This window comes from Meleagris gallopavo, chromosome 16 (genome assembly GCF_000146605.3).
Source record: "Meleagris gallopavo isolate NT-WF06-2002-E0010 breed Aviagen turkey brand Nicholas breeding stock chromosome 16, Turkey_5.1, whole genome shotgun sequence".
NCBI classification, from domain to species: Eukaryota; Metazoa; Chordata; class Aves; order Galliformes; family Phasianidae; genus Meleagris; species Meleagris gallopavo.
This window is the reverse complement of record NC_015026.2, coordinates 9,570,630-9,582,551: the sequence shown is the minus strand read 5'-3', so window position 1 is coordinate 9,582,551 and position 11,922 is coordinate 9,570,630. Positions and strand designations below refer to the sequence as shown.

Here is an 11,922-nt window from a genome sequence, read left to right as displayed (position 1 = left end):
TGCCAGGAGGCAAATGCATCCCTAATATGTACAATAGCACCCAGTGTGTTCAGTCAGCCTCCCTCCAACCACAGCAATTCTGTCAATAGGAAGAGAATTGCTCATTCTGATGTTCTGAAAGAAGACATAAAGTTTCTTCATCACACATCAGTACAAACCACATGTCTTCTGCCCTGATGCTGTGACCATTAACATCAAACATCATCCAAATGGCCAAACTTTCTCACCATTATAATCTTCTCTTACCCCATCCATGAGTCAAGATCCTATTAACTCCATACCATTCTTATGGGGTGACCATTGCAAAACTAGTGTTTTCCTTTCACTTGAATCTTTCTGTCAACTGCTGCAGACAATCTTTCCTGAGCCCCAGGCTGCTGTTTTGGAACAGAGAGTGCTGTAACTGAAGTCTGCTCATCACTGTGAAACAACAGCATTTCTCTTTCAAGATGCCCAGCAAGAAAAGTTGACTTGTAAAGCCTTCACAGTCTGTTGGAGCAAATCAGATGCTGACCCACTATGGAGGGAAGTAGGCAGTAGTTGCTCTTCACAACACATACAAAAATACAGATATTTAAAACAAAATCTTAGACTTTGCCAAAGTTAATTCAGTGTACCAATAACCTTTTCAATTTTCTTTCCCTTAGCCTTTTGTAAACCAGCTCTGACACCTGCTTTGGGATTTACCTTTTCTTTGTAACTCGGTTGAATTTATTTTGGTGTTGGAGCCCAGGAGCATGACTCAATAAGAAGTCAGTCATTACTATCACAACAGATAGACTAGCTGAAGTACTTGGCAATGCATATTTTGATTAATCTGAATCATAGATATTTCAACGAGGTGTTTATCTGTCACATGGATTACAGTTCAGAGATTACTGTATTTGTTACCTTTGCCTTTTTACTCCTCCTCCTTCAGGACACGAGGCCAGCCCCCACATCATGTGATTGGACACCAAATACTACTGATCGCAAAACACTCCTGGTTCCTGCAGTCTGGGACAGATGGACAGAGACATACGGACAGACCTCCAAGCCAACTAGAGGAGAGCCACGATGAACCTTCTTCCTTTCTTCTCCATTGAAACCTGGATCCTCTTGCTTATTTTTGTAGCCCTCCTGATAGCGTGAGTAAAATAGACTGTATTGGTTCTGTGCGTGTGACATTTTCCTATTCTTGCTGCTGTTCATTCTCATGCAAATCATCTACTGCAGAGCAACCAGGTAGGTGTGATTTCCAGTCTCTAAAATGTTCTGAAAGCCAGGATAGAAGCCTGAAGACCATACAGATGAGTGATTTTACTCCAAGGTTTGGAATGTGTGCAGATACTTTTGCAATGTTTTTACGAAGAATCAAGGCAATAATCAAATCATAACGATGTCAAGCATTTGTTACCATGGATTGTATTTGCTGGCGTAGCTCATTGTCCACAGAAACAGCCTTAAGAAGGGCTGTGCCCCTCCAAGTGAGGCTACTCTGCGGAGGAGAGCAGGCAGTAAATGATGCTACTGACAACCTCCAAAGGTAGAGAGCAGCAGCAAGGCACCAGTAGAGCAGCTATAGGACCAGCTCTCACCCAGCTCCCTCCTGGTAACAAGGTGCTACATGCAGGGGCACAGCACAGATATTCATGTGTATGTACTCAGGGGAGCATCACCCACACCTGCTCCCCATTCAGCCCTTTGCAGGAAGAAGGAAGCAAGCCCAGAGCAAGCTCAGTTTCCTGCTCCTGGCTTTCCAGACAAACCCATCAGGCAATTCCTGTGGAGGCAGCTGTGCCAGCAAGAAAATGCTGTTGTTCACCCAGCTGGTGCTGCTCATCTCTGCAGTGCAGCGGGGTTGGCTGAAAATCCCCCTCTGCTGGGATGTGCATCATCTCCCCTGGAAGCTCCTGCTTACAAGGCTGGACTGACAAACTTTGTAGCGCTGACAAGCCCTTAGGCGAGACAGCATGTTGCTAGCCATAAACCTTAATGATTAATGTGGTGCACATGAGCACAACCCATTTATCTACCCTGGCAGTGCTCCAGCTGTGGTGGTTCAGTAAGCTCTGCAACTTCTGGCCATGTTTTTTTGAACCCGTTCCTGTGATTTGGAACCCTCACAAACTCACTGGGGGCAAATTCTTAAAAAAAAATAAAATCAGAAATATTATTGAACCAAAATGTTATTGACCCAAACCTTCCTATCCTGATAACTCATGCAGTGTAGGACCGCTGACTGCCACAATCCCACCTCCTGCAGCCATTTGCAATTCTGTTGCAGCTAAAAGGACAAAAATCAGATGTCTGTGCTCCGATATCTGAGCTAAAATAGATCTCCAGTGCCCATCAGCACCAGGAGGCTGCCTACAGACCTTGTGTCTGTCCAGGGAAATGCTGTCCCAGTTCACACATGAGTGGTGACCCGGCATTTCTGGTTCACTTCCGTGGTAAGAAGATGTAATGATTATTCTCTGGCTTCATAATGAACGTCCCTTTTCTCCCTGCCAAAAATTGTGCCACGTTTTAGCCATAAGAGCATTAGATTGCATTTCCCTGGCTACGTTTCAAGTAGATTAAGCCTTGCCTATGTTCCTATAGCACTGTGGGCCTTTGCAACCAGCCAAGTTCAGCATTCCCTGCTCCTCCCGCAGCCCCAGCTGCCCGTGAACATTACAAGTGAGAATCCATAAACATTTTATACTTTGCACTGAATTAACATTTGACAGAAATGTTAAAAATTGACAAACTGAGTGCCGACAAATATCCATTCCCCTGTTTTTGCCCACTCTGTTTGGACCACAGGATGAGGTCCAGGTATGTGCTCCAGCAGAACCTCTGCTGAACACCCATTGCATTTGGGGCCTCTATGTTTGGCATAGTAATCGTCTCCATCAAAACTCCTCTATTTCCCCAGCTTTACAGCAAAGCTGCCCCAGGGCACAGCTGTGCTGCCATCATCTCTAAGCCCAAACAGGATCTCTGATAACATCCCTCTGCCAAACCTTTGCAGCTTTACATCCCTTCTGCAATGAACCGCTCGCTTGGGGAGCTGCAGCTCCTAACCAAAAGCAAATATTTTGAAGAGCTCTTTCAACACAGCCAAAGACGAGCTTCAAAGGGCTGCAGCCCAGGCCCTTGTTGAGAAACAGAAGGCCCCGAGGTAGAAGTAATAACTTTACAGCTGCCAAAAAAGGGTGCTTCAGAGGGAAGAAATCTGCAAAGCCGTCAATAAAATCTAAAGAGAACGCTATCAAGAGGAGAGTTCCTGATGCACCGCTGCGCTGGTGCAGGAAGGGAGAACAATAAATGAAATTAAAGTGCAGCTTGACAAAAGCCCTGTTTGGGACATCACTTCTGGCACAGCTTTGATTCCCCTTCAATGAAAACATGTGAGCTTGGTGTTCTTTCTCCCAGCTTTCTTTTCTGCCTCTCCTTCAGCTGGCAACGAGATCCTCTTTTGCATGTTGCTAAAGAATTCGAGGTGCTGTTCCCACCAGAGCTCCCATGCTCTTACGAGGCAGCTGCTTTAACCCCACACCATCTTTCTGAGGATGCGTAGCAGCAATGAGCCCTACTGTGTTTATTTTACCAGGCAAGACACATTTGGGCTACTTATATCCAGCTCCTGATTCAACCTCCTCTACACAGAGATAAGGTGACATTGCCATAGCCCCAAGGCCATGGCAATGCAGCACTCTGTTGTGCTTTCTGCCCCACAGATATGGAACATGGCCATTTGGGCTGTTCAAGAAGCTGGGCATTCCTGGGCCAAGACCTCTGCCTTTCTTTGGGACGTGCCTGGAATACCGTAAAGTAAGTGACTGCAGCCTCCCTGCCTTGAGAAATGCCTACAGCTGTAGCTGAGCAGATAACCTATCATCGCTGTGTATCTCCAAACACTGAGCTCTGCTCCAACAGACAGGCTGTGCAAAGATCATGTAGGATGAAGGCACAGGAGCACACATAAGCATGGTACACCTTCACGTGCCCTCTGCAGTGCTTCCAGGGAGAGGAACACCGGAGGCAGCCCTCAGCATCACTTTGGAGATACTCCTCCCAACCACCTATCTCCAGCATCTCCTCCATTGTGCCCTGAATTCATTCTTAAACTGTTTCCCACAGGGCTTCTTGGAATTTGACACTGAGTGCTTCAAGAAGTATGGGAAAATCTGGGGGTGAGTATTTGCATGAGCCAACCATCACTTCCTAAGCTAAAATCACAATCCATACAAAGGGGAGAAAGAAATCTCTATGGAAAGCCCTCTTTCCTTACAGCCCTGATGGTCCCAGCTCAATGAGCACAGCACTGGTTGGGTGCACACGAGGCTCATGCTAAAGCATGGCATGCACAGGGCTGTGCTGCAGTCATTCTATGCGGAAATTGCTTTGACCCATACTATGAAGGCTGCACCAAAGCCAATAACAAAAGGTCCTAACCCCTAAATAAATAAATAAATAAAATAAAACAAAATAAAAATCAATATCAACGCCTCTCATTATTTAAGGGAGAACCTGGAACTGGGAACTCAAGTTCCTCTGGTTCCAAACAGAAAAAATCACTGCAGTTCTTCCTCATGCCACTGACCCAGCCCTGTGAGCTTCAGCAGCTCTTGCCACTCTCCTGCAGACATTGCCTATGGCTTTTTACAGCTGCTGCTATAGCTTGGGCTGCAAACATGCGTATCTTCTGCAGTGCACCTATTGGCCCCTATGGGAACTTACAACTTCGAGTCTGAGAAAGACGTCTTGGCATGAAAGGGGAAGATGCATAAATCTGCTTATATCTATATCTGTTCCAGGAGAGCGTTCGGAACTTGCAGCTTAAAAAGACAAAAACAAGGCTCGAGCTTTATCTCCATGGGTATTTCAGTGCTGGCAGCCCAAGTCTCCAGACACCAAATTCATGAGGCTGGAAGGGGTCGAACAAGTTTCCTTCTAATACTGTAACGTGTTTAAGTGTCTGGAAAAACACAGAGAACCAAGGGAGAAAGCAAAGACACTTGCTTCATTTAGTATCTGGTCCTTTGAGGGACTGATCCCTGCTCACTTCCCAGTGAATCTGGAAGGGGCTAAGGCCCCTTTATCATTAACAAAAACAGATGGGAGATGGCCTGAGAGTCCCCTTCCATCTCCAGTTTCTACATTTCTGCACTTCGGCATTTGCAGAACAGTGAGGCTAGTGATGGAAAAGGGTCTGTTTAACACATTCTCTTTCACGAGCATCAGCAAAACACCACAGCAAAACTATTTGGGGTTGTTCACTTCTCTCCTCTCTCCCCCCACCAGGATTTACGATGGCAGGCAGCCTGCAGTGGTTGTCATGGACCCCCAGATCATCAAAACCGTGCTGGTGAAAGAGTGCTACTCCACCTTCACCAACCGCAGGGTAAGAGGGCGGCACTGCCGATTCCCACACAGCCCAGAAAACAAAGTGCAGGAGGAGAACATCACACTAAGTGTGCACAGGGCTTCCCAGAGGGGCTGTGACTGCACTGTAGGGATTACTGTAAGCAGCCACTGTATGTCACTGTTCCCCTGCCTCAGAGCCTGGGGACTGCATAACAAGGCTGCATGCAGCACTCCAAATACTGCTCACCCCTCTCTCTGTATACATAGGCACACAGAGGATGAATTTGAGAGACTGTGTGAACCAAATTGGGGTGCAGGCTCTGGCCAACACTGCCAGGTGTGGGCACACACATGCACTCGGGCACGGGACATGTTTGGATGCTTATACTGTTTACAGAGATGACAGCTCAGTTTGCTTGCTGCAGGAAAATGCATGATGTATATGCGTGTGTGTACATCCCCATTCCTGCCAGGAAGCTGCAAACTTCCCTGGGGTTAACACCTCACCTTCTTCCTTTCAGCGCGTAGATCTAGCAGGGGAGCTGAGAAATGCTGTCTCATTAGCTGAAGACGATCAGTGGAAAAGGCTCCGTACTGTGCTCTCTCCAACCTTCACCAGTGGGAAGCTAAAGGAGGTAAAACACAGAGGATGGAGCTCAGGCTAAATCAGAAGGACGGGAGGCTGTTTTCAGGCTGAGATAGTCACAGGGGTCTGATTTCTTTGGCCTGTTTAATTTATGCCTAATGCAAAAAGGATAAAACAGACATGACGTAAAAACATAGCAGAGAAATCGTATTTGCAAATATTCCTGAAAATCCCTGCAGCCTCTGTAAGCCTGCCTTCAAGGAGTAGAATGTACTGTAGCATCCATCTCTGCTTTGTGTTGCAGATGTTTCCTACAATGAAGCACTTTGGGGAGATGTTGGTGAAAAATGTTCAAAAGAGGGTGGAAAAGAACAGCTCTGTCCCTGTGAAGGAGTAAGTAGCTGCTGGGAGCAGCAGGCTAAGCAGCAACCTTTGGCAGCAGGTGCTGGGGCTCTTCCATTACCGGAACACAGATTGCTTGCTAGCAAACCCCACCTCTGACACAAGGTGTGGGGCTGGTGGGGAATGCTAAGGGGAAAAATTGAACTGGGATGTTAGAGAATTCCTACAGGCAGAGACCCACAGGGAGCCTTCTACAGGGAATTAGAAGGGGGAAAGAGTGCTCCAGCCTCACCCTGTGTGCACACAGGTCCAAGATGACTAAATTCCAAAGGAAAATCCACTTTCCCTCACATATACATCCATCTTTTTTCACCCTACGTACCTCCCAGTTGCCATATGTCCAACTTCCATCTCAACATGGGAGGTCCTAACCAGAATTTAGACAGGAATGTGGCATAGGCGCTAGGAAAAATATACTCACACCAAATATTTAACCACAGTGTCTTTTCCATCTTTTCTCAGCTTCTTTGGAAGCTACAGCATGGATGTAGTCACCAGCACTTCCTTCGGTGTGAACATCGACTCCATGAACAACCCTAAAAGCCCCTTTGTCAGAGAGATGCAGAAACTGACCAAGTTTGATTTTTTTGATCCACTCTTCATCTTGGCATGTAAATGACTTTGTGTAAAAAACTTAATTTGGGTGTTGAGCTAGCAAGCATACCAGACACCAGTGCATCTTATAGATTAGCTAATCAGCAGTTGCTTAGATAACCTCACTAGCTAACACAGAAGACCTGATGGCTCTTGCCTTGTTGTTTCCTCACTGATAGCTCTGCAGTACAACTCCAGGAAAGAGGTGGGCAAGAAAATTAATGGTGGCAGGTGCCATAGTGAAAGGTGGCACATTCTTAGTTCATCTTTCAAAGTAAAGATTATATCCAGCTCAGTTATGCCCAGTTCACAGGAAGATGGGAGAGGGCTGGATGAATATAAACTATGCCAGAAGAAAAAAACACAAAGCTCAGGGAAAGAAATAAAAGAAGGGAAATAATTTGTCATTAACATGGCTGTTTCCTCAGTAACTCTTGTAGCTTATCTTATATGAGGTAGGGTTTATTTACACTATGGAATTTCATTCTCAAATTATTTTTCAGTTGTATGCCCATTCCTTACCCCTCTTATGGCCAAGATGAACGTCAGCTTTTTCCCAAGTGATGCTGTAGATTTCTTCCTGAGGTCTATTGACAAAATTAAGAAGGACCGTGAAAAGGAGACTCACAAGGTAAGCAGGCATGAACTTGTTATTAGTTGTGGCAGCAAACTTCCCTTTTCTCACTACACTCGCGTGAAATATCATCACTTAAGGGTATTGATACCAAAGATGAAGCCGAAGTCCAGTAACTCAGCATGGATTGCAGAGCCACTAAATTGCAAACATGCTTTTAATGCCTTGGGAAAGGTCTCATTTGAACAGTGTTGGCAGAGAAGCACAGTGGACTTAGTACATCCATGATCTGAGGCAGAATTCAGATAAAGGCAGAATGAGATTAAGCCCGGGTTTGCAAAACTTGTGATAAAACAGCAGACTAAGCCACTTGTCTTCTTTGAAGATTAGGAAGGGGATAAGAGAAAGCAGAGTAGGCAGAACAGGGGCACTGGACAGCAGTGCTGCCTCTTGGAATTGTGCCCTCCCCTCTCCCTTTTCAAACTCAGAAGAGGTTTCCCAGCAATTTTCTCCCTTTTAGAAGTTTGGATCCCTTTTCTGAAACGCCTTTTGAGAAACTGCTTTCCTACCCAGTGCCTTCATGAAAAGGGTAGAGTGGTTTTGAAATAGAATACAAGGGCCATGTTTCACAACAAGGATACCACATGCGTTGTGGAAATGTTTCCAGTTTCAGAGCAGTGCCCAGGCTGTGAGGGCTTTGTCTGTGCCCTCCTGATGGACCTGTAACCGAAGAAATTCTGCTCCTCTTTGCAGGGCAGAGTAGATTTTCTGCAGATGATGATCGAATCCCAGAAATCAGACAGCGATGGGAAGAACTCACATAAAGGTAACAGCATCCACATGCTGGGGGAGCAGGGTCTGTGGGAGCAAGGAGAACATGGGGAGCTGTTTCCCAGAAGAAGGCTCCATGGATCCCCACTGCCCAGCTCCAAGCTGGAGCCTGTCTCCTGCTGCCAGCACCAGAAGTTTCCTTGGCAGGCAGGCAACCATTTTTACTCAGGAAATTACCCAGCTCCTCTCATCAAATGATATATTTCACGCTAAGTAGCTATATGTGCTTGACATAAAAACCACAACAAATCTGCCCCAACGCCACCCATTACTCCTTGTTCTTCCCTGGGATCATCAGCACCATTTCTCATCTCTCCACATCCTTTCTCCTCCAGCCCTGAGTGACATAGAGGTCCTGTCACAAGCATTCATCTTCATTTTTGCTGGCTATGAGCCCACCAGTAACACACTTTGTTACCTGGCTTACCTGCTGGCCTTGCATCCTGATGTACAGCAGAAGGTGGTGAATGAAATAGATACCATTCTACCCAACAAGGTAAGGGGATGCCAAATGATGGCCCAAACCTTCTGTCCCTGCTGTCCTCCTAACTCAGTCAGGACAATGACCTTAGCTCTGAAGCATCCTCCTCTGGGATATTCCAGAGCTCCAAGGCACACACAGCTCAGCCCTGTAGTGGTTTTCTTTTTGCAGCTGAAGCTTTACAGACCAGTGCCCTGCACAAACCTGTTTGCCATACTCTGCACCCATGAATGGATGGATGTGACTTGATAGGCATTTTCGCACTCAAGGACAGAAAATTCAACCAACAAAGCAATTTCTACCTTGCATTTTGTTCTTCAACAAATTTGAGACATAGCTGGGGCAGAAGGGGATGGAGACACTGGTTCCAACACTCATTTTAGGAAAATCCAGTCCTCGTGCCGACGTACCTGATCACCTTTCACCCGCTGTCCACAGGCTCCGCTCACATATGAAGCGATAATGCAGTTGGATTACCTTGACATGGCCGTGAATGAAACCCTCCGGCTCTATCCTCTCGGAGGACGGATTGAGAGAACCTGCAAGAAAGATGTGGAAATAAACGGGGTGACCATTCCAAAAGAAACCATTGTCGTTATCCCACCTTACACCCTGCACCGCAACTCCGAGTACTGGCCAAACCCAGAGGAGTTCAGACCAGAAAGGTACAAAACTGCAAAACATGTCATGAAAGAGAAGAGAGATCCTGCTGCTTTTTCCTCACATAGTAATTAAGTATTAATCTGATTAGCTTCCTAATGGTGTTCTTCCTATCTATTCACTAACAATACAAAAGAGAAATCGCAGGCTCATGGAAATGTCATTTTTAGAAGAAAATGAGCTTTGCAGTTAAAGCAGGGTTGCAAGCAATGTAATCTCATTGGGAGAATATTACTGACACCTCATAAGATCCCGTATATGGTCTTTAGATTTTCTAAAGGAACATGTGTAGATAGCTACAAGTCCATCTTCGTGTACCTTCATTGCTGAGACATAATAGCATAAAAATGAGCGAGTTTGTGTAGGGCACCAATGAGAGATCTCCAAATAAGTAAAGAGATCTATTTTTTTTGCTTTCTTGCTGCCTTCATTTTATCCCCAACATGTGTCGTTACCCAGGTTCAGTAAGGAAAACAAAGACAACATAGACCCATACACATACCTGCCTTTTGGAGCTGGTCCCAGGAACTGCATTGGGATGCGATTTGCTCTCTTGACTCTGAAAGTTGCCATCACTTCCATATTGCAGCACTTCACCTTCCAGGTCTGCAAAGAAACTCAGGTGAGGCATAGAAACAATCAAGTGGTACCCAATTAATGGCTGAGTTTCCTTCCTTTCATCTCTACTTATTTCATTTCCCTGTCTTGAAGTGCTCTTTTTCCCTTCTCCCTGCTGCAGATCCCTCTCAAGCTGCTCTCGATGGGACTCATGACTCCAGAGAAGCCCATCATTCTCAAGTTAGTCCCTCGGACCAACAATGCCAAGGCATAGAACCCAACTGTGTCCTGCTGCAGTCTAATGAACCCTATGCTAACAAAGGGGTCACACACTGCAGGAAAACTCTCATACGTGTGCAGACACAGAAGTGCAACTTAGCTAATTCTAGAAGCAATTACTACATATTTACCAAATAACAGCTGTCAGAAATGTAATGTGGATCACTGGGCAGTGGCAATGCACAGCCCCCTTCATTTGATTGCAGAAATTGAGAAATAAATCCAAATGAGAAGCTGATCATCCACTCCCTTCTAAGGAGACTTCTCCATCTGGAAAGAAGGAATTATTGTGGCATTCAAGAGAAACAAGGTGTGATGGAAACGCAAATCGCTAGAGCTCGCTGGGCAGAGATGGGTGACTTTCTTCTTGGTGTACTGATGCTTGAAATTTTCTCTGTTATAATTGAGCCGACTGGTGTGCGACTATATCCTAGTTACCAATCCTCTCCTGTGCCATGTGTTAATTAAACTAAAGTGTATACAAATACTGTCATTAAAAATGTTTGAGAGCTGCTCTGTGCTGTGTATAGCAGCTGATCACTTCCTATTTAAAAACCGTATTCAGCCTCAGCCCTTGAAATTACCCATGTACATTGCTTTCCACTTAATTTAATGAATCTGATCCTTCATTTAATGCGATCAAGCCCTCCCATTTGTACAGTATTTTACAAACACTCCAACTCCCACCTCTCCATCTGATTAAGAGGTTGCCTCCGGTTCAGCTCTGGCCAGACCTCCACCGTGCCGGAGCCATAGAGGAGAGATTGCAGATCTGGGAGGAGGACCACTGCTCCTGGGCATGGCTCGTATGTGCTGCCTTGCATTGCTCATCATGGGAGCTCAGCCTGGTGCAAGCAAACTTAAACCCATTTCAGAGCACATAAAATGGGACTAAATATCAAAAGCCAGGTCAGAGGTTCACCTGGATCCAAGTTTCACATGTTATTTAGCCCTGGTGTATTGTGCTGACTGTGATGCCTACACACCAAATGGAAAAGGTGTGTGGAAGATATTCAAATAGCTGAAGTTACCCCTTCACTTTCTCCTTGCATCTTTTGCTCCAAGGCATGTTTCTCAATCCACTTATTATGGTCTATAATTTCCTCTCATGCCCGCATGCTTTTATCTTTAGTCTCCAGCAGACTGAACTGCAACACGATCCAAATGCTACAATCCAACATAGTACAGATTTATTCAAGAATTAACGTCCTTTTAATGGTGACAGCAATTAACTGTTTGAGAGCAGACAGCCAACAGCTTGTTAGGCTCGTGATCACTGGGAATCCTTTAACCAAAGCATCAGTTCTTCAGAAAGACACAGTAACATTCCCCAGGCTTTAATTCAAGAGTTAGCAGCTTGTGCTGTCCCAAAAGGCAGATAAAACAATTAGAGTGCTCCCTTCTGATGCATCATCTGTGAAAAATTGTTTGGGTTTTGCTATGTACACAGAAAGGCGTGGTTGGAAGTGCTGCCAATAGGGCTGTGCTTGCTTTAAAGCATTGCTCATCTCTTAGCAGGGGTTAAAAGCTTCTGGTGAAACAGCTGGACCCGCAGCAGCCAGCACTGATGGAAGAGTGCAACATCCCTGCACTGACAGAATGGTTAAAAATGCTTTTTAAATA

General features: G+C 45.6%; 1 protein-coding gene across 1 annotated transcript; it reads left to right on the top strand.

Moving 5' to 3' along the window:
- The first annotated feature begins 1,003 nt into the window (after positions 1 to 1,003).
- CYP3A37 (cytochrome P450 3A37) lies at positions 1,004 to 10,675 on the top strand. The gene is given in 13 exon segments (NM_001303151.1): positions 1,004 to 1,127; positions 3,705 to 3,798; positions 4,108 to 4,160; positions 5,272 to 5,371; positions 5,856 to 5,969; positions 6,225 to 6,313; positions 6,785 to 6,933; positions 7,420 to 7,547; positions 8,244 to 8,316; positions 8,657 to 8,817; positions 9,241 to 9,467; positions 9,922 to 10,084; positions 10,202 to 10,675. Coding segments are annotated over 13 exon segments (1,515 nt in total). The 5' UTR covers positions 1,004 to 1,056; the 3' UTR covers positions 10,295 to 10,675.
- The last annotated feature ends 1,247 nt before the right edge of the window (positions 10,676 to 11,922 follow it).